The 19,325-nt window shown below is 52.6% G+C and overlaps 10 protein-coding genes across 10 annotated transcripts; 5 read left to right on the top strand and 5 right to left on the bottom strand.

Moving 5' to 3' along the window:
* Positions 1 to 378: 378 nt before the first annotated feature.
* On the bottom strand, positions 379 to 1,544 carry LTS14_005484 (uncharacterized protein; the record flags this gene model as incomplete). The annotated part of the gene is made up of 4 exons (XM_064838182.1): positions 379 to 819; positions 872 to 1,117; positions 1,192 to 1,470; positions 1,524 to 1,544. 4 exons carry the CDS (start codon positions 1,542 to 1,544, stop codon positions 379 to 381), a joined length of 987 nt encoding a protein of 328 aa, XP_064694267.1.
* A 1,065-nt stretch (positions 1,545 to 2,609) lies between these two features.
* Positions 2,610 to 3,055, top strand: LTS14_005483 (uncharacterized protein; the record flags this gene model as incomplete). The annotated part of the gene is made up of 2 exons (XM_064838181.1): positions 2,610 to 2,684; positions 2,735 to 3,055. 2 exons carry the CDS (start codon positions 2,610 to 2,612, stop codon positions 3,053 to 3,055), a joined length of 396 nt encoding a protein of 131 aa, XP_064694266.1.
* A 1,784-nt stretch (positions 3,056 to 4,839) lies between these two features.
* LTS14_005482 (uncharacterized protein) lies at positions 4,840 to 5,243 on the top strand (the record flags this gene model as incomplete). Its single annotated transcript, XM_064838180.1, has 2 exons — positions 4,840 to 5,120; positions 5,186 to 5,243. The coding sequence occupies 2 exons, from the start codon at positions 4,840 to 4,842 to the stop codon at positions 5,241 to 5,243; spliced, it is 339 nt and encodes a 112-aa protein (XP_064694265.1).
* An 86-nt stretch (positions 5,244 to 5,329) lies between these two features.
* Positions 5,330 to 6,546, bottom strand: LTS14_005481 (uncharacterized protein; the record flags this gene model as incomplete). The annotated part of the gene is made up of 2 exons (XM_064838179.1): positions 5,330 to 5,382; positions 5,436 to 6,546. 2 exons carry the CDS (start codon positions 6,544 to 6,546, stop codon positions 5,330 to 5,332), a joined length of 1,164 nt encoding a protein of 387 aa, XP_064694264.1.
* A 2,830-nt stretch (positions 6,547 to 9,376) lies between these two features.
* On the top strand, positions 9,377 to 11,593 carry LTS14_005480 (uncharacterized protein; the record flags this gene model as incomplete). The annotated part of the gene is made up of 1 exon (XM_064838178.1): positions 9,377 to 11,593. The coding sequence occupies one exon, from the start codon at positions 9,377 to 9,379 to the stop codon at positions 11,591 to 11,593; it is 2,217 nt and encodes a 738-aa protein (XP_064694263.1).
* A 166-nt stretch (positions 11,594 to 11,759) lies between these two features.
* Positions 11,760 to 12,402, bottom strand: CYP3 (Peptidyl-prolyl cis-trans isomerase H; the record flags this gene model as incomplete). Its single annotated transcript, XM_064838177.1, has 3 exons — positions 11,760 to 11,951; positions 12,009 to 12,138; positions 12,197 to 12,402. 3 exons carry the CDS (start codon positions 12,400 to 12,402, stop codon positions 11,760 to 11,762), a joined length of 528 nt encoding a protein of 175 aa, XP_064694262.1.
* Positions 12,403 to 12,715: 313 nt separating this feature from the next.
* On the top strand, positions 12,716 to 13,259 carry LTS14_005478 (uncharacterized protein; the record flags this gene model as incomplete). The annotated part of the gene is made up of 2 exons (XM_064838176.1): positions 12,716 to 12,846; positions 13,001 to 13,259. 2 exons carry the CDS (start codon positions 12,716 to 12,718, stop codon positions 13,257 to 13,259), a joined length of 390 nt encoding a protein of 129 aa, XP_064694261.1.
* Positions 13,260 to 13,328: 69 nt separating this feature from the next.
* On the bottom strand, positions 13,329 to 15,127 carry ECM39 (alpha-1,6- mannosyltransferase; the record flags this gene model as incomplete). Its single annotated transcript, XM_064838175.1, has 2 exons — positions 13,329 to 14,896; positions 15,112 to 15,127. The coding sequence occupies 2 exons, from the start codon at positions 15,125 to 15,127 to the stop codon at positions 13,329 to 13,331; spliced, it is 1,584 nt and encodes a 527-aa protein (XP_064694260.1).
* A 231-nt stretch (positions 15,128 to 15,358) lies between these two features.
* On the top strand, positions 15,359 to 15,881 carry LTS14_005476 (uncharacterized protein; the record flags this gene model as incomplete). Its single annotated transcript, XM_064838174.1, has 4 exons — positions 15,359 to 15,401; positions 15,476 to 15,535; positions 15,645 to 15,770; positions 15,826 to 15,881. The coding sequence occupies 4 exons, from the start codon at positions 15,359 to 15,361 to the stop codon at positions 15,879 to 15,881; spliced, it is 285 nt and encodes a 94-aa protein (XP_064694259.1).
* A 557-nt stretch (positions 15,882 to 16,438) lies between these two features.
* LTS14_005475 (uncharacterized protein) lies at positions 16,439 to 18,829 on the bottom strand (the record flags this gene model as incomplete). Its single annotated transcript, XM_064838173.1, has 2 exons — positions 16,439 to 18,590; positions 18,645 to 18,829. The coding sequence occupies 2 exons, from the start codon at positions 18,827 to 18,829 to the stop codon at positions 16,439 to 16,441; spliced, it is 2,337 nt and encodes a 778-aa protein (XP_064694258.1).
* Between the last annotated feature and the right edge of the window lie 496 nt (positions 18,830 to 19,325).

Here is a 19,325-nt window from a genome sequence, read left to right as displayed (position 1 = left end):
GTAGTGAGTGAATGTGTACACAAAGGCAAGAAATCAGCTTTCCGCAAATCTCCCTGTACTATGTCAATTCAGTCACAGATCGTTAAGGTTAATATGCTGTCATCATTCATGGACGCGCGTGAGGCGGCGCTTAGGTCGTAGAAGCCGTTGCTTGCTGTCCGTTGACAGCTCACCATCCGCCGGGACCACGCTGCATCTCTTCCACGCAAGTATGCGCGGGCTTGTTGGACCCGCAAATGCAGACCCACGGGGAAAAGTCCAAGCCCCTGAGCAAGTTGTAAGCCAACGAGCTGTCAAGATCTCAGATCACCTGGGGTGATCAATATCAGTCATCTGGCGCCCATTGTGCTCAGAGAAAAAGAGAGAAAATTGAAACACTCACTTCACCTTCAACCTCAGATTCTCCTTGAACTCCTCCACCAAGACGTCACTCCACGGCTTCAGATTCTTCTTGTCATCCTTGGACTGCAACGCCTCCTTGCCAAAACTCAACACATCCACCCCCGCCGTCTTATCCCCCTTCCCCGCCCCGATGGCCTCGAGGAACTTGTAAGCGTCGGCGTAGAACTGCTTGGCCGCTTTGACTGGGTCGCCTTCACCGAAGACGCCGGCTTCGAAGTGCAGGCGAGTGAGGTTCTTGGCTTCGGCTAGGAAGTGCATGCTATTCCGGGACGAGGTTTTGATGTAGTTCTTGATTGTGAGAGACTTGAGGTAAGGTTTGATGTTCGTTGGGATCTGGCCCATGAAGTCGAGGAGAGTGGTGGTGGATTCGAGGCGGAGAGTGTGGGCGTAGAAGACTTGGATGGCTTCGTCGTAGACCTGGAGGATTATCAGTGTTTGCGCATGCTGAAGTAGTGGATTTGCGGGATACTTCTTTGTTGACTGCCAAGAGTCCGACACGGTTCTTGCTGCCGTCGGCGTAGGTCTTGGAGTAGACGTCTTTGTTCGTACGCTTCGCATCGAGGACGATGGGTTCGTTGATGACACCACGTTGAGCGAAGTAGAACATGTAGACGCGCTTCCGAGCTTCTTTGGGAAGTTCGAGGAACTTGAAGGGTTTGGCGGGCTTGAGCAGGATGACCTGACAGCCGTCGAGATCTCCGCCATTGATCATGTACTTGCGCAGTCGTCAGCCGTCATACTTACTCTTCAGAGGCCGATACTACTGGGGGCGAATAGGAGAGAACTCACAGTCTTGCTAACCGAGAAGGCAATGCTCGAGTCGAGCTTTAGGCCAACGCGATAGCCACCAGTCTTGGTCTGCAGAGCTTGCTGAGAAGAGCCCTCGAGCTGAACGTCGATGGGGATGACACCAGTGGTGGTCGTCTCTTTTGGAACTTTCGTGAAGACGGTAGGTTCCTTTGGCTTCTTGCTGGGTGTTTGCTTGGTAGGTATGTCCTTGGGAGCAGCTTTCGACGCTTTAGTTGGCGTCTTGGGCGCCGGCTCTGGTGAAGCCTCTGCCTTCAACTTCTACAGGACATATCAGCAAGCTGAGAACGACCTCGATAAGATCCCAGCCTTACCTTGCTGCCTTTGGGTGGCATAGTGTGAGACGATTCAGAGAGGCGGCTTGTTGAAGCGCGAAGAGGACAGTGATCCACTATAGTCTGTCAGTATGAGCATATCGTACAGGCAGATATATATCATCTACCGACCTCGATGAATCAAGTTGTGAGTCACGATCCTTGAGGATGGCAATGCCGTGGAGGGCTCGAGGTCGAAGGGTGAAGGTGGTGGGCACTTAAGCCCTTGTAAAGAGCATCGAAGGTCGCACATATGTGAGAGAGTACGCCACTACGTAAGCGAAGGTACCATGCAGTCCGAGAAGGGCAAGTGAACCTTTGATATCACATGACTGAGCCGTTGGTAGGCCTGTCGGCCTACCACGATCGCGAGTGTGCCAGATCGATGGGAATCTTGTCGGCGATTGTATGGTTTCTCATAGGTCATAAGATATTGCTGTCGAGGATGAAGAATAGCATGTGTTGATCAAAAACAGGGCGGCACGCACATCTCTCTAGCATCACATACCATTGGATAGGCCTAGCCTCGTGTCGATGCAGTCTGCGAAGTGGGCTCCTGTTTTCATACCAACCTGGTAGCAAAGGTGGGACCCCAAGTACACAGATGGATATGTTGTGGTGCTTGATGCTGTTTAGCTACAATCTCTGTTGTCTGTGGCGCTCAAAGCTCGGTAGTAACATTGGTCGTTCTCTACTAGCATACTGTACATGGCTGCCGAACGATCTGGAGATGATTGTGAGGTACAGACCTTGTCTTTGCTCACTGACATATGTTATTTGGGTTGCGCTTGAGGAGATGCTGGCATCCAAATCCCGAGTGCATTGTTGGGGAGCAGAGGACGAGGCCAGTGATGTGGTGCAAGCATGGAAGATCCTCCCGTACATTCAACTGCAAGGCTTGATCGTCACGTTCCTGTCTATGTACTCAGGGGTATATCAAAGGTGAAGTTGTGCTTAGGTGTATCGTGAGGTGACGTCGAGCCCGAGGAGGGGTCTTGGCACTTTTGTTTAGACGCGATTCACGTGCGCGCTCTTCACGATTAACATTTCTTTACGTCGCCATTGCAGCGCAGCCTCTCCCTCATCATGGCTGAGTCTCTTGCCAATGGCAGCTCTGCTAATGGTGCTGATGTGGAGATGAAGATGGAATCCGCAAACGAGGTATACAGTCTGCTTTCACCCTTCACAGTGATCTACTAACCCAAACGCAGACCAGCATGCAGGCCCTCCCGGATGCCACGAATGCGCAACCGCCTCCGCAACCCATCTCGAACCTCCCAGCTGTCATTCCACCGGAGCAGACCCTCGCAGCTCCCACTCCCCCCGCAGCGTCAACCCGAACAAACTCGATGCCTCCTGCGCGACCGGCTCAACCAGTAGCTCACGGAGGACCAACTCGACAATTCCTCAACCAACATCTCACACCGCACTTACTCGAAGGCATGAAGTACATCGCCATGCATGAGCCAGACAAGCCACTTCTATGGCTGTCGGAATTCCTGAGGGACAGGAGCAAGGAAGTCGAAGGCTGAGGACATAAGAGGCATTTGACTTGCCGATCGAGAAGACTTGGCGATGGGACAGTGGTCAATTCATGGGCACAGCAACGGCGCAAGAACTGGGTGCACTGGTTCAGCATATCCAGTCTAAGAGATACCCATACAGCGGGCTGGCAGGCGCACTGGTGCACTGATTTGCCACACTACAAAGGAAATAGCGGCGCCTACTTCTTAACATCTTTTCCACATTGAGACACTCAGCTGATATACTGCGGTTTGGGCGCAGCAGCCATACCTTGATTCTACACCGGCCCGAGCATTCACCCGCAAAGATTCAGGGACAAGCCGAACTTGCGACGTTACTCCCTATAGGCTAGGACCCTGTGAACTTACATGGTTATGACAGCTTGGCAACAGAACATGACTCGCCTTACCGCAACACGATGTCCGAGTCGCTGACAAGTGCACGTATTTGTTTCAGGAAAGCAGGATTGCGATAAGGCAAATTACCGGCTTTGAAAGCACGGTTGCTTCAGGGTGATCATGCCAGGTTATGCCCAGGATTCACGGACAAAGCTATGGCCGTCAAGATGACCACTATAAGTGTCCACGACCCTACATCGTCTTCGTGAACAAAGCCCCGCCCACCTTCGACATATTCGCGGCAGCAGCGACGTACCAGCTCAATCTTACGTCCCAATGGCGAAGACCAGCGTCAAGACGACGATGACTAAGCGCTCGAACATGAGATGGTTCTCAACAATGCGCCGTTCAAATAGTCGACAGCACATCAAGTGCAGCTGTTCCAGCGACTTCCCAATCCGGCCTTGTCTCTGGTTCCACATGTCTGAGTGGAAGCCATGAGAGCGCCCACATGTCCCATGCGTTGGCACATTTGTTGCAACACAGATGACGTCGACTCGGATATTATACGAATCGCTTTAGTCTCCATGGCCATTAGGCGTCCAAGCATCGGGCCACAGAGTGTCGTTGGCAGAGCTGGGCCGCTTCCATGGCCGCAAGCGAGACCTCTAAGGTTGTCGGATCAAGGTTCGCCATACAGCCAAAAAGCCACGCAGACGTAATTCCTCGAATCCCTGGAAGCATCAAGCAACAATATTCGAAATATCTCGCATCCAAGCACGCAGTTCTCGTCTTGAAACGCAGCATTCGCCGAAGAACACGAGACCAATATCAGTGCTCAAGGGCAGCTTCAGACATGGAAATGGCATGCACAGCGACAATGTGCCACTGGTCAGACAAGCAAGAGAGCAACAAAAGCCAAGGCTGAAGCTCTAGGGAGCGAGCAGGCGCAGCCAAGGACGGAGGAGGATGTGATCATCTGTCGAGTCGTTGAAAGCAACCACTCAGACTAGCGGACGTTCGGGCTGCACGGCTGCCGCAGGGTTCAAGCCACGCGGTCTTCGTCAGCAAGCCCTGATGCCGATCACTACCGAAGTCAGCATGAGAGGAGTTGGCTGCAATTCTCTCAGGCCATACAGATGTTGTGACCTTGTCGGTTGGCACGATGATCTGTCAGGCGTGCCATGTGTTACACATAGCTCGGAGAGGGGCCGTAGTGACGACCATCGAGCACGCTGGCATTGCGCCGCCCTTCAGCATAGATATACTGTGTTATGCTTGCAATGCCTTTTGAACTCTGCCTTCCATTGTATTGAGATATCATTGTGCTGTACTTCATGTAGCCAGCCACCCCCGGTACTGTCATAGGTGATCAACTACCGCTCCACGCTATACTCACCACAAGAAATTGTTCCACGAACGATCTGGTACTGCTTCTCACAGCAATAACCATAATGTCAGCGTTCGCACCCAACATGACCCTCCCACAGGCCTCACCTCTACACATCAGCAAGTCCAATACAAGTGACGACCGTCGTAGCTCGGTGGCCACATCGCCTTCAAGCAAGTCTTACGAAAAGCGAGCAACGAATCCCATCAAAGCTGTTGGCAAATGGGTCAAGGAGAAAGTCAAGGGCGACGGCAGCGCGAATGGTGTAGTCGGCAACGAAGAGGCTGAAGATGATAGATCACGACAACAGGAGCAGAAGAGTATGCTGAAGGTGCTTAGTGTTGGGTATGTTCCTTGCGTCCTCGATTTCATTGGTAGATGGTGCGGCTTTGACTGATTTTGTTCGCTAGGTCGGATGTGTTCGATGCTACTGTGGCGAGGAGTCCTTATCCTGGTATTGGGTTCTGAAGTCTGATCATGTGATACGACATTACACTGTAGAGCTCTGATACGATTATATGAACTGTTTTTGGAGGTTGCTACATGATCCAACTTTAGACGACCATACATACGAGCTCCCCGAACCGTGTTGAATCGGCTCTCATAGCTGCCAAGGAGCTTCGTCGCAAATATTCGGGAGCAGAGAATGTCAGTACGGACACTGCCCGCAGTAGCCACATTCGGAGTCGCAGGCTGTGAGGTCCTTGTATTGATCATCGTCTTCATTGCTGTTGTGGTAGTGTAACCCTCCACCATGATATGAAGTGCCGTACCGATCTCCATTGCTGCCGTTTTCAGAATCGTCATCAACATCGTGAGACCGAAGCAGAGACAACTGCTGCAAGGCGCGACCGTCTGGTCCGAGGGACGCATCTTCAGTCTCAGGATTCGCTTGACCTGAATTCAGTGTTGGTGATGTGTCTGTGGCTTGCTGCTCTGAAGCCTTTGGAGTTGGATCTTCCTTGTGGTCGCTTGCTGGGACTGGCCGCTCCAAGAGTGTGCGTTCGCTACGTTGAGAGATACTCGGAGACCAGCCTATCCAGTGGCTGGGACCAAGAGCCATGTGTCGGCCTTTGCCATTGTAGCCTACGCTCTGTGATAGACGGATGCGAGCCCTGGTCTCGTCTTCGATCTTCCTCCACCAAGCATCACACAGCTTGGCACGGTACACATCGCGAAGATTCGGCATCAGAGCGACATCCTGGACGCAGTAGTCGCGGACCTCTGTTGACATGGGACGTTCTGCGAAGACAGCGTAGCTACCACCACGAGCAGGGTCGAAGAGCCGACGGCCATTGTCTTTCACATTTCGCCAGTTCCGGCGGGTCTCATAGTCCACCTTAGCATCATTCTCGATGCATTTGGCCAGACCATGGACGCAGCGCTTGGAGAAGTTCCGGGATGCCAGCTCCATCAATTGAATGTCCTCAATGCCGGCCACGTTCACGCCGTAGAGACTGTAGAGAGCGTCAGAGTCGTTGCGTATGTCGAAGAAGACCTTCGCGATCCTGTCAGATTCAAGAAGCTGGCGCAACGTGTTTCCGTCCGCTGTCGAGGTGTCGAAGGCTGATCGGCCCAGTGTCGCGACATCGATGAGGTAGACTTTATGATGCGGGACGACCAGTATTGTGATGAGGGACACCGTGCCATGTCGGCAAAGGTCATCCCCTTCGAGATCGATGTAGAAGCTGGGTGGGTCGTTGGGACACGCTTTGACGCTATCGAGGAAGGTCCGCAAGAGCTCGACCGTGCCGACCAGAAGTATGTCCATACCGACTGATAACGTGCCCGCTTTTTGGATGTGAACGACTTCGGATGATTGTGATGGAAAGTAGGTTCCTTTGGGGATCGTCAAGGCTTATATGCCTCATTCTCTCCAGTGTTGACAGAGGCACATTCTCATGCGGCCATGAGCTGTATCCTTAGCTCCTACCGTGCTGGAGAAGCAAATGCTGGGCTTCTTGGAATGAGCGAGTACCCGATTGGTCTTCACAGACAGGCATGTCTCGTGGCTTCTAGACGATTGGGCAGTGCTAGCGGATGCAATATGCAGGCCAGGCATCGACCATGACAATACCAGTCTCTCATGCGGAATGGGTGCAGTGGGGGAATATGAGGCCTACCATGGGCAGCACATCCAATGACAGCACAGAGAAATCTCTCGTCGGCTTTTCTCGCACAGACAGCTTTCGCGGGGTGCAAGTCCAGCGGTCGATTAAGAAGCCATTGAATTCCTGTGATGGACGTCTTCTTTTCTCTCCAGTCGCCTTGGTGGCACGACTCACCACACTCATTCGATTTGTTTTCTGTTCCGTCGGATTCGATTGTGACTTGACTGACTTTGCCTGGACGTGTTCTCGCAGCTTTTCCTGCACCAAGCAAGTCCGGTAGAACGACCTCACCAGCAAGAAGAGACCTCTGATTCCAGGACAGTCCTCGTTAGATTCGACCAGCCCAAGCCATCAACACCATCTACTTTGTCAAGGACTTATCGAACCAGCTTGGCTGAATCCCGAAAATCCAGGGCCACTACCACCGGTCCCGTGGAGTCTACCGACAGTTGCGAATCCTGCTGGACAGGAGAGCTCGAGCTCATCAACAAATCAGTCATTGTCACATCGCGGTAATCTAGACTCGAACTCACACGATGTCTCCTCGTTGCAGCCATCACCCAGCGTCCATCCACCAATACAAAACAACGAACCAGAGCTCGGCGATAGACACATATCGCAGGACCAAGTAGGACGAGACGAATACCACTGTGACTACTGCTCCAAGACATTTGCCAAGCAGTACCTTCTCAAGTAAGCGAGACGGTTGCCAGTGCAGATATATATTGGATGTCCCGCTTACCTAACGCAGTAAACACATCAAGCGGCACACCAGGCCATTCAAGTGCGAGCACGCAGGCTGCGAATACGGTTTCGAATTTGCAAACGACCTGCGCAGGCACTGTGATACAAAACATTCCGCGGTTGTGCCTTCCCCCATCAACCTTTTTTGTCCAGTACAGGGTTGCAAGCATTCCCGTGATGAAAGTACTCGTGCTTTGCGGAAGGACAATCTCAGAAGACACATGCGATCTCAACATCCTACATTCAGTCAATAGCGCCAGTGTACCAGAGCAGAGCTCCTGTCGTTGCTTATTGTTTCGTGATATCTTTCCTCTTAATATTTAACCTATTGGCATATCGGTCGCAATGCAATCTGGTTGCAGCTGTCACTCTCCAGGAGTCTAGCTTTGCTGGATGAGGCGAGACAAATTTTAATGTCGGTCTTGTGCATAAGTTGCGTTGGGTATACTCTTAGACAGGTCTCATGCCAGCTCGATCCTCTAGCTTCTTGATGTGTTTCAGGACTTATAATCATGCCGGCGTATAGGTCTACAACAACTTGACCTTGGACTGTATGGCGGCATTGACGCCATGCTGCGCTCACGTGAGTGGCTTGATTCGGCGACTTTGGCCAACATTGAATGCTGTGTAACAGTCGCTTGGCATACCGCCACGGCTTGCATTTGCCTTGTTAGTGGCTCAAGTGCAGGAAACATCTCTCGTGATCGTCTCATTGGTCCCAGTAATGCAACTGTCGAAGAATCTTGCAAACCCCAGTCCGGCTCCTCGTTGACAGCTGCAGGCTGCTAAATCTAGCCGCTCGCGCATGTTGTGCTTTTCGTATCGGGCGAGATGCATCCACTCGTAATTTACCGGTAAGTCGCTGGTCATTCTGCCTGGTCGGGCCATAATTTTTGCTTGGACAGCTGGGCAATTTTCAAGATACCTTTTCTCGCTCTCCGCATATCGACACTGTCCGCCCTTTGTGACGGAGCTCGCGTGGACAAAACCTGCGTGCCGCCATCGCTCACCGGGCGCTGAGGACGCCTGCCAGGGTGGGATTCTTCCAGTCACACAAGGTGACGGTGTTGCATCTCTGGTCGCCCACTCTCGAAACGTCAAAGAAGGTGGAGGATCGCTGCGGGCCACGACCGTTGAGTCGAGGGGCAAATTGCTGGCTGAGCTCAGAGTGCAGTACGCAATAGAAGTGCCGTTGCCACTATTGTTCTGCACTCTGCACGTCGCCGAACATCCCAGGTCGCTACCAGAAGCGCAGGGTGTCAGTGTCGTCTTGACGGCACGTGGTATTCTCGTCGTGCGGGGCGATGTGAAGACCCTGACCACGAGAACACCTACCCTTGCCACCAACTTTCATACCTTGCGCGCCAACGCTTCTGTGACCCTTCCGTGTTGCAGTGGTCGACAGACGCACAACTAGGAGTCTAACAATGGAACATCTGCCGTAGAAGTCGGCCTCGCTTCGCCTGCTCGGGTCCGCATACCACGCGTCTCATTCGAATCCCAGTCAGCATCTGCAGCTATCCGTGGCCCAGGAGCTGAAACTACGGTTCGGACCACTAGAAGGAAGATCTTTGACACCTCTTGTGCTCGCCTTTTCAGCTTCCATTCCTTGGCTCTGGATTCCTGCACATCATCTGGCACCGCAAGCATACCCTCTGACAGCTGATGCCAGTGGACTCCCTGCATTCTAGCGCGAGGAACGCTGCACGTCGGCTGTGCACCGCAACATCGGTATGAGTAATCGCGATGGACGGCATGTTCTACTTCAACAGCCCTCAAATATCATATTCGCCACCTCGGCGGTCACCCTACTATCACAACTCAGCATTCTCGGGCAAGAAGCGGAAGTCTGAAGCCATGGACGGGTTTCGAGCGCACGCCTGTATGGCCGTACTGGACGAGCCCACTTTCTGTCCCAGCGAGATCTCTGTGCTATTTCCCGAGTATTCATGGAACTTTCATGGACTCTCAGGCGATGCTAGCTTGCCCACACCTGATCTTACAGAAGACGAGGACGAAGACGATTCCGGTGGCGTTCCCCTGTTTGACCAGGAAGACGCGGAGGTGACCACCATACAAGGCAACGTCAGCGACACCGAAGCCCAGCCAGATTCCGACCGTGCATCGCAAGATGCTACTCCACCTGCTGAACTTGGATCAGGACCTATCGCGCGAACAGATCATGACCATTTTGTACCGCTGGAGCGAGCGGTCCTTTCGAGAATACAGCCAGGCGAAAGCACAGTACTTGGCACTGCTCACCCACGCCCTCACACACAAGAACTGTGGGTTGAAGAGGACAGCCGAAGGCTACTTTTCGCACTCGATGGGTTCGACATCGATGAGGTGCCTCGATTCCTCCTCGAGACCGCAGCATTCACGCGATCCGAAGAGCCCGTGGCTGTGCGCACAGGACTGGAGGCCACATCAACTCGACCTCCTTTGACCTTAACACCCGATGTGATACTAGCTCTGACTGAGTCGCGTCTCCTACCAGCAGTACGAAACACTGGTCCGGAAGTCTCGGAGCCAGACTCGTTGCATGACCGATCTGTGGCAGCTGACCCTGTTGATATGGAGGTAGAAGAGTGGCTGCCAGTTGACGATCCACGACGCGAGTACGATGTTGCTGATTTCTTGGATCACTGGCGATTACGATCTGTGACTCGAAGAGATGTTATCCCGCATACGGTCGGTATTCAGCCATCACTACGGCTACGCAGACCTCCTGAACACCTGGCGCGCCATGATATTGCTTCTGATGACCTGGACTGGCAAGGCATACGCTGGAAGCTGATTGGCCCAGATCGACAGCATGTTTTGGCCGCCAGGATACAGATGCACCCTTCGAGTCCAGTCGCCTTAGCACGTAGTGGTAGGCCTGCAAGTCATGTTCTAGACGCGCCAAGTGCATATCGTTTCCGCGGGTTTACACCGCAACATCGCGCTCGAACATCACATTATCAGCTACGCAATGTCCTTGCCGCCACCAGTCGAGCCGACGTCTTTTATGCCACCGGGAACAAGGTCATGAGAACTTCACTTGCTTGCCCGACTATGAGAGACCCAGCAGTAGAGAGCGGCACTGCTGCCAACCTTCCTACGGACTTTCGTGTTATGTGCCTCGCGGCATACAAAGAAGCGTGCACAGCTAGCTTCATGGTGGCGGGCGGCTTCAACGGAGAATATGCTCTGCTCAAAGTCGGTGGCGCTCATGGTGCGGCTATACATGACGGGCATGTTACGCACGCCTACAACGGCCTTGTGACACATGCAAACACAGTGACTGGACGACGAGGCACACCACAGACCGTGTTTTGCTCAAACGACCATCATGTACGACTGTTAGACGTCGAGACTCTGCGAATTGCTTCCGAGTTTGTGTACCCTAGCGCGATCAACTGTTCGGCCACAGCACCAGACAAACGCTTGCGTGCCATCGTTGGTGATTGCCGGGATGCCTACATCACGAATGCTGAGCGTGGCGAGGTTCTGGTGACGTTGAGTGGTCACACCGACCATGGCTTTGCGTGCGCCTGGTCCTCGAACGGTGTTCACGTCGCTAGTGGTGCACAAGATGGCAAGACTCTGGTTTGGGATGCTCGGAACTGGAGTCAACCACTACAGAAATTGCCCAGTATGATGTCTTGTCCTAGATCCCTGCACTTTACAGACGATGGGGCTCTGGTGGTCGCTGAGAATGACGACATCATCAGCATCTACGATCCGCAGACTTTCAACAAACGGCAGGACCTGCGCTTCGTCGGGTCAGTGGCTGGTGTTGCGCTTCTAGACGGAGGCGAGGAGATTGCTGTTGCTAATACCGATAAGAGTGTTGGTGGCTTGTTGACGTTCGAGCGGCTACCTGGGCCCGTATACTCAGACTCCGGCCACACGAGTGCCGCGTACAAGTGTCGTCCGGCCTGGTATACCGGCGTCGAGAAGATCACATACAGTGTCTGAGTTGATCGTATGAGTGGAACGAGAATGAACAACGTTGATGTGGTGTGTAAATAGTGTCACTTTCCAGATACCCCACGAGTACTACTGATGGCTTTGATGTTCTCCCTTTCGCCGGACACCGTGCTAAAGTTCAACACGACCAAACGATGCGTTTAGGCAAGCTTCATCACATTTCGCCGCACTGCGCTATTGCAACATCAGGGGTTGGCTTCTCATCCCTCGTCCTGACGTTCTCGATCTTCTTGACCACATCCATGCCGTCGATGACCTTGCCGAATACCACGTGTTTGTTGTTGAGGAAAGGTGTTGGCACAGTCGTGATGAAAAATTGTGAGCCATTCGTGTTCGGTCCTGAGTTCTACATATCATCAGTATTAACAAAGATTCGAGTATGACGCCAGAACATGATACTCACGGCCATGGAAAGCAGTCCAGCGGTGTCATGTCGTAGTTTGAAGTTCTCGTCCGCGAATGACTTCGTGCCATAGATACTTATCGAACCTGTGCCATTGCCATTCAAGAAGTCGCCACCTTGGATCATGAATCTTTGCAGAAACATTAGCGTGCTGGAAGTGCGTTCGCGAAATGACTCGCGATACTCACTCCTTTATGACTCGATGGAACTTGCTCCCCTTATAGCCCTGTGGTTTGCCCAAATGATCCTTGGTCTCGCCAGTGCAGTATTGACGAAAGTTCTCAGCGGTTCGAGGCACAACATCGGCAAAGAGCTCCATTTTGATACGACCTAGTGGCTCGCCACCCAAGGTGATGTCGAAGAACGTGACGGGGTTTGGCTCTGTGGCGGCCATGGTTCTGGTTGCTGTTTCAGCCAATAGCTTCAGTGATCGTGGAAGTCCCAAGTGCTGGAGGGTTGGAGAAGTCCCGGCGATCCGCTGGCTGATTGAGAGATCGTGACGGGAGGTGGCTTGTCAAGGAGAGTATCTGTTATGGCGAGGATGAATTATACCGACAGATAGTGTTACGAGTCATGTCAAAGCTGTAGCAAAATCCAAAAGTGAAGTCAAAACTTCAGCTTGGACCATCCGCCGAGCTCGGCATAGCTTTTGGCTGTTGTTCCGTCACCACTACATTTAAGTGCTGTTACCCGTCCTCGATCTAGTGATGGGTTCATTTGCCGTCAAAGCACTCGACCATGTCGTTCTCACATGCCGAAATATCCCAAAGACTGTCGACTTTTATACAAGCCGACTGGGCATGAAGCACGAGAAGCTCACCGGCGGTGGAGTAGAAAGGTATGCCAATCTTAAGCAATATCTCGCAGCGTTGATGCGTGTCACATGGTCATCAACCTTCCGGCTCTCTTTACCCTTCGTGACCGCCACTGTCTATCTTCTCCTACGACTAGCTTCCGCCGTACACTCGCATGACTGACAACCTGCCTTTTAGGCACGCCCTCCTCTTCGGCAACCAGAAGCTCAATCTCCATCAACTAGGCAAGGAATTCGAGCCTAAAGCAAGCCAAGTTCAACCTGGTTCGGGCGACCTCTGCTTCATCACCGACCACTCTATCGACCAAGTGCTGTCCTCCTTCAATACTGCAGGTATCGAAGTCCTCGAGGGTGGCAAAGTTGTGGATCGTACGGGGGCTGTTGGCAAATTAAGGAGTGTGTACTGCCGTGATCCAGACGGAAATCTGGTTGAGTGAGTTTCCCTATTCCCGCGGTACGAGATCGACATGCCTTCGTTTGTGTGACTGACAGCATTCCACAGAGTTTCAAACTACGTCTCCTGATCTCTGTTCAGCTGGCGTGAGCTCACGACGCAGTATCCATAGCTTTGTCTCCTTCCGCACGTGCGGCCATATCCTTCCACTGTCGTCTCGTAGTGCCAGGCCTGCGTAGCCTTCGATACCATCGACAGGCTGCCATGACCCGATGATGCGTTCCGGGTGCTCTACTACCGCCCAATCGTACTCCTGCCAGAACAGCGGATCAAGCATAGTGCTCTCTTCGTACTCTGTCTTGTCGTATAACCACGCTGGGTGTAACTCTTGAAAGCGTGTTACGCCAGTCTGCAACGCAAGATTACCCAAGTACACTCTGACGCCCTCCTTTTGTCCTTGCGAGGCAGATTTGGGCGCGAGGCTGTGTAGCTTGGCCAACGCTTGTCCACCTGGATAGTTAAGGCTTGAGATATAGAGGAGGCCCATAGATGCGAGGAAAGAAGCGATCGTAGAGCCGACGAGTGTGAGCGCCACTAGACTGTAAAGCGTGCTCTTCATTCTTCGCGTCCAGATCCAGCCGGCACCAGCTGATGCCACGACTGTGAAGGCAGGTATACTATAGATGATGAAGCGCCACTCCTTATGTGGGAGCAGACTATATGCTGCGATGAACAGGATTTGAGGAGCCAGGATATCGAAGCCGATATGTTGCACAGCCTTTAAGGACAGCGTATATGGTATGAGAACAAGACTCATCGGATTCAGAAGTAGTCTCGGCAGAGCGTTGAGGAAGTAGAAGTGGAAAGGACTGGTACCCCACTCACTACTCTTGCCTAGGACAGTATTATAGTAGAAGCCAATCCATTCGGGCCAGACAGGATTGCCGCTGTAATCATTGCGCCAGAAGAATGTATCCACACTAACGGTAGTGGCCAGACCGATTGCAATTCCAGCAAGCCCAGCCGGTATAACTTCCTTTCTCAGACTTGCTCGTTGTCTTAGCAGCATCCACGCTGTCTCAGCAGCGAGTAATATGGCGATCTCGGACCGAAAGACAATGCCAGCAATCGTCAGGAGGTACAGCGCCAATCGTCTTCGTTTTGCTCCCCGAGCAGATTTTGCATTGACACTCTTGACCAAGACCAGATTACCGAGAGCCAAGTTCGTCAGAGGTAAGGCAAGCATATTGGGCAGCGTCCGAGAAGCGTAGTACATGATATGGAACTGGCTGGCTGTGAGAAGAATGAACCAGACTCCGGCTGTTTTACCAAAGGCTGTATTGACAGATAGTCGGATGTTCGATATCGACCAGACATTGAGCACACCCAGCACGGATCGTACGAGTAGTTGCACGAACGGGGGGTCCGAGATGACAAGGCGAGCTGCGCCAAGAGGCATCGTCAAGCCTGAGAGGAGCAAGGCACCGACAAACGTCCTTGGTACCGAGCCTGGGAAGTCGACATGGTCATAGTGGTTGAGTGTAGTGTTGCTCCAGGGCAGGCCGTAGCGGAGGATGTCGTGAGTCGCCTGAACGTTGAAGGACTCTTCGACTTTGGTATATGGTGAGACGAACAGATGGAGGAGCATTACTGAGGTGAGCAATGCTCCCAGAGCAATATCTGTGATGTGTTAATACGGTGACTTTTTGTCTATTCCGACTCGCAGACAGCTCGAATGTCGAGAACATGAGTCGGATGGCTTTTATCACACGACTCGAAGGATGACGCATATATCGTAAGGCCTTTCATAGTCCCCTGGTCGAAGCCAAGGGAGAAGCTGTTGAATCGATTTGTGATATGGTCAAAGACCACGCAGTCATAGCAAGTATACATACCAGTAGACATGCCCATCGTGCTCCCACCTCCTCTACTGATGGTGCCTCGAAACGCACCGATCTCTATTGCTCGCCACGTTGCATGTTGTGAGAGGGACATGAGTGATTGGCGCAGAGGCACGAAAGCTGGACCTGACAACTTTCACCCACCACAAGCCAGCACTCACCCCTCCACGACGACACAAATATCAGCGATTTGTAGCAACGACTACCTGCGTTCCAGAATCTTGGAAGGGCTCATATCAACATGGCTTCTCTGTTCTTCCCCAACTTCGGCGGCCTCTTCCAAGGTATGTGCTCGAACAACATCACAGTATATGGTCAGCATGTGACGGACCGCCATGACTGATGACTTTTGATACAGCCTCCATACTAGTCGTCAATGCCATAGCCATCCTTTCCGAAGATCGATTCCTTGCACGAAGTAAGACGCACTACCTGCATACATCCATGCCTCAATCGGAAGGCTGTCAAGGCAATCCGCAGACGAAATATCAGTGCATATGCATGAGTAGCACAGGCTAACACAACAGCTACAACAGTCGGCTGGGGCACAAGTCAACAGTCCGAGCCATCCTTTGGCGGCGGCATGCAAGACAACACCAGCGTCAAGGCCAAGATGATCAACCTGATCAGTTCTGTGCGGACGTTGATGAGGAGTACGTGGCCCTGTAGCACACACCCACCGTTATTTCATGCTGACATGAGAAATAGTACCGCTCATCTTCCTGAATCTACTCATCATAGTCTGGGCCATTGCGTTTGGTTGAAAGACAGCAAGAGGAAGATACAAATCCGAAAATACACCTACAAGCCCGACTAGACAGCCCGAGTCGCCAGTGCTGAAGAGGCCAAAGACGTCTAGACCTCACGGCATCAGGTCCAACAGGATGTGCATGCTCTGGCTCCGTCCTGTCCTCTGATATGTATCAAACAGTGCGGCGCCGCGGACGTACAACCACCAGCTCGAGATCGCGAGGAGGGTCAATCCGCCGTGCGGATCCTTACTCGGCTCACACAAGAAGCGACTCATTCGAGCGTATCACAGGAGAAAGAAAGCATAGCAGCAAGAAGATTAGATATACTACAGACAGCTTGAAAACGTGCCCAAGCATACGCAGCACTTCACCAAAAGACCACGAACATCGTGCTTTCCACTTTCCTTCCCTCCTATGCACAAACGTTCAAGGGTCGAAGACAACATTTTCTCAAGATCCGCATACGCCACAGAACGCCATCGCTCCAATGTCAAAATCCTCCCGCCTCGCGGCGAATCGTCCATATGCACGAAATCTCCACAAACACTGCCAATGCTCAAAGACTTCCCTCACGGCAGTAACTGACTCTTCTTCCTGCCCAAACTGAACCGGTTCCGCATCTTCTTCTCATCACCCAGGGCATCGCTCTCCCTCCTCCGCGCCTTCGCGCCATCACTAGCCTCGACCTCGCCACCACTCGCACCATTACCCTGTGGGATAGTCGCTAATTTCTCTCCTCCCTCTTTACCCGCGAAGAATTTCGGTTTGGCTCGCAGACTCATACTGCCATGTCTGAACCGGCTCAGCGCACCACCCTTTTCCTTCTCGGCCGCCGCCGCACTAACACCTGCAGTAGTCGAGCCCGCGGCTGCGCCATCTAGGGGAGCAGGAGCATTGGGATCGTCTGCTCTCTTCTTCGTCTCCTCCATAGCCGTCTGCTTACTCTCCTCCAACACACGCTTGTACTCAGCATCTTGCGCCTTCCACGCCTCGACTCGTTTAGCACTCGCCTCCTTCCTCCTGATCTCCTCAGCCTTCGATCTTTCTTTCTCCGCGACTTTCTTGGCTTTCTCCTCTGCCTTGAGCTCCTTCTTGCTCTTTGGCGTACCCGCGGTCGCCGGACTGTTGCTGGATAGGATGGGGTTATTCGGCATGGCTGGGAAGTATGCCCGGTTGTTGTCTGTTGTCACAGGAGGCGAGACGCCTTCGGGCGCTGTTTCGGCGTGGGCCAGGGGATCCATGAATTCCATGCGCTCGAGGATGGGTGTGGTCACTGTCTGGGTCTGGCGGAGATCGATGTGGCCTGTCGTCTTGACTGGCGAGAGTCCGCTTAGTGCTGTCTCGGCATCGCTCACACGAGTCGGGACTGGATGTAAACCTCCTTCTGTTTCCTGTTCTTTGAGCACTGCTTCGAGTGTCGTCTCTTGGTAGAACAGCACGTAGGCACAGGCCAATTGCTTCGCATCTTGAAGACCAGGCACTGGCTCGCCACCAAAGAAGTTGAGGACGTATGATTTGTCGACTGGTTCTACCAGCTCATCGTCGAAGAGCAGCCAGCCTCGATCTTGTGTCTTGATGATGGAGACGTAGTGTCCATGGTAGGGACCACCACCAATATGCACAACCACCGCATATAGCTCGTATAATCTGTCTGAGTCGTCGGCATCGTCTGTTGTGTTGAAGAGTCGCAGATGGAAAGGATAGACTACCCGATGGAACAGCTTCTGCAATCGCTGCAGATCCTCAGTATACTTGAATCTCTTCAGATGCAAAGCCAGAATCTTGGGTAGTCGCTTGATCTTCATCCTCTTCTCCGCTTCTTGCAGACCACCACATTCATCGCAATGAAACTTGTTGCGCTCGCACAACATCTCCTCTTCCGAGAACTTCCGTAGACAGGACGTGACACTTGCGTGTGCCACGAGATCGACAGAAAGATCAAGGAAAGCTTCGTCGCGCTGAGAGGTTGTTTCGCACGTGAGGCATCGTGTCTCTGATGTGAGAGTGCCTTCGAACAGGTCATTGACCCAGTGTGTATCGAGACCATTCGCAGACGTCGGATGAGCAGATGCAAGAGCCGAAGACATTGCACTCGCGAGTCCTTTCTCTGCTGGAGTCTCCTCGGGCGCGCCACCATTTGCCTGCGGGATTTTCAGATCTGGATGCTGTTTCGAAAATAGTTCAACGTTATCCACCACCTGATTGAGGAGCAGATTCAAGAACTCGTGCGCATCCTGATGCATCGCACTTCGGAACATTTCGTTCTCTCTCCGCAGTATCTCTAGGAACTTATGAGGCGACACCACACCCAGCCGACTCTGGTTGTTGATGATCGCCTCGAAGATGTCTTTCAGCGAAGTGAACAGCGACTCGTCCATGCCATACTGGTAAGCCTGGCCATTCACCATATCCAGTACAGGACCCGCAGCCAACGCCTGTTTCTTGCGATAGTCTGGGCTGTCCTTGTTCTCCTCTGGCTTTGGACCACCAGGTGATGTCGGCTGCAACACTTTCCGCGCAGGCGATGTCGGGTTCGGGTAGGGTGTCATGCTTGGTGACCGTGGTAGCGCAGGCCCACCATTAGCAAGCTTGCCGTTTGTCTGCTGCGAATTGGCGACTTCTTGATTCATCGCTTCGAGGAAAGGCTTGGATGGGAAGTTGAGGACATTGTCTCGGAAGGGCACCGAGTAGTAGAGACATTGTATTATTGAATTAGCGTAGCTGGGGCGTAGGTGTTAGCTGGTATATGTGGGAATGCTATCGCTGCTTCCATACCATGTAGATCCATAATTCTCAAACCCAAAGAACTTGTCGCTACCATCGTGCCGTACAGGTCCCGGAAAGTCAGACAAGTGCTTCTCCAGTGGTGTAGGCTGTTGTACGTCCTTCTTCGCTGCTTGCGCCGCACCAGCTGCCTGCGAAGGCGTGGAGCCGGGCTTGAACTTGCCGAAGAAAGACATGTTTGCGTGCTATGCTGGTGCTTATGATGCTATTATGTTTATGCGTAGTGATGTGCTGTAGTCCATATATCTCCACCCAAGCAATATCCCGTGACTTGGTCGAGCCCTTGCATTCATCGGACAGCCGTGATGTATTGTTGACGTCTAGGTAGTGATGTTCGCTCTAGTCACGACTGGAGATATTGCCCAGGCGCCCGGTCTTGCGTTTACGAGGGTTGGTGTGTATGCTGTCGTTCAATAAATCCCATGCATTACCCATCCATCAAATGATCTGCGAGGCGCAAATGAACCAACACTTGGCGCGAAGGAGGGGCCTGACGAAGTATCGATCCGATGTCAATATCGCCTATCACCTTTGGTGCGTATAGTGATTGCTGGGAGAGTTAGGCAAGGATGGACTCGATCTGCAGATCGAAAACAGTCCGGATAGTCGCCTCGAGTAGCCTTGTCCACCACCACTACTTCCGTGCCGCATCAGGCCAGTACCTAGAGCTAC

This window comes from Recurvomyces mirabilis (assembly GCF_035927965.1).
Source record: "Recurvomyces mirabilis strain CCFEE 5264 chromosome Unknown scaffold_13, whole genome shotgun sequence".
In the NCBI taxonomy this organism is placed as follows: Eukaryota; Fungi; Ascomycota; class Dothideomycetes; order Mycosphaerellales; family Teratosphaeriaceae; genus Recurvomyces; species Recurvomyces mirabilis.
This window is presented reverse-complemented; position numbering and strand designations above follow the sequence as displayed.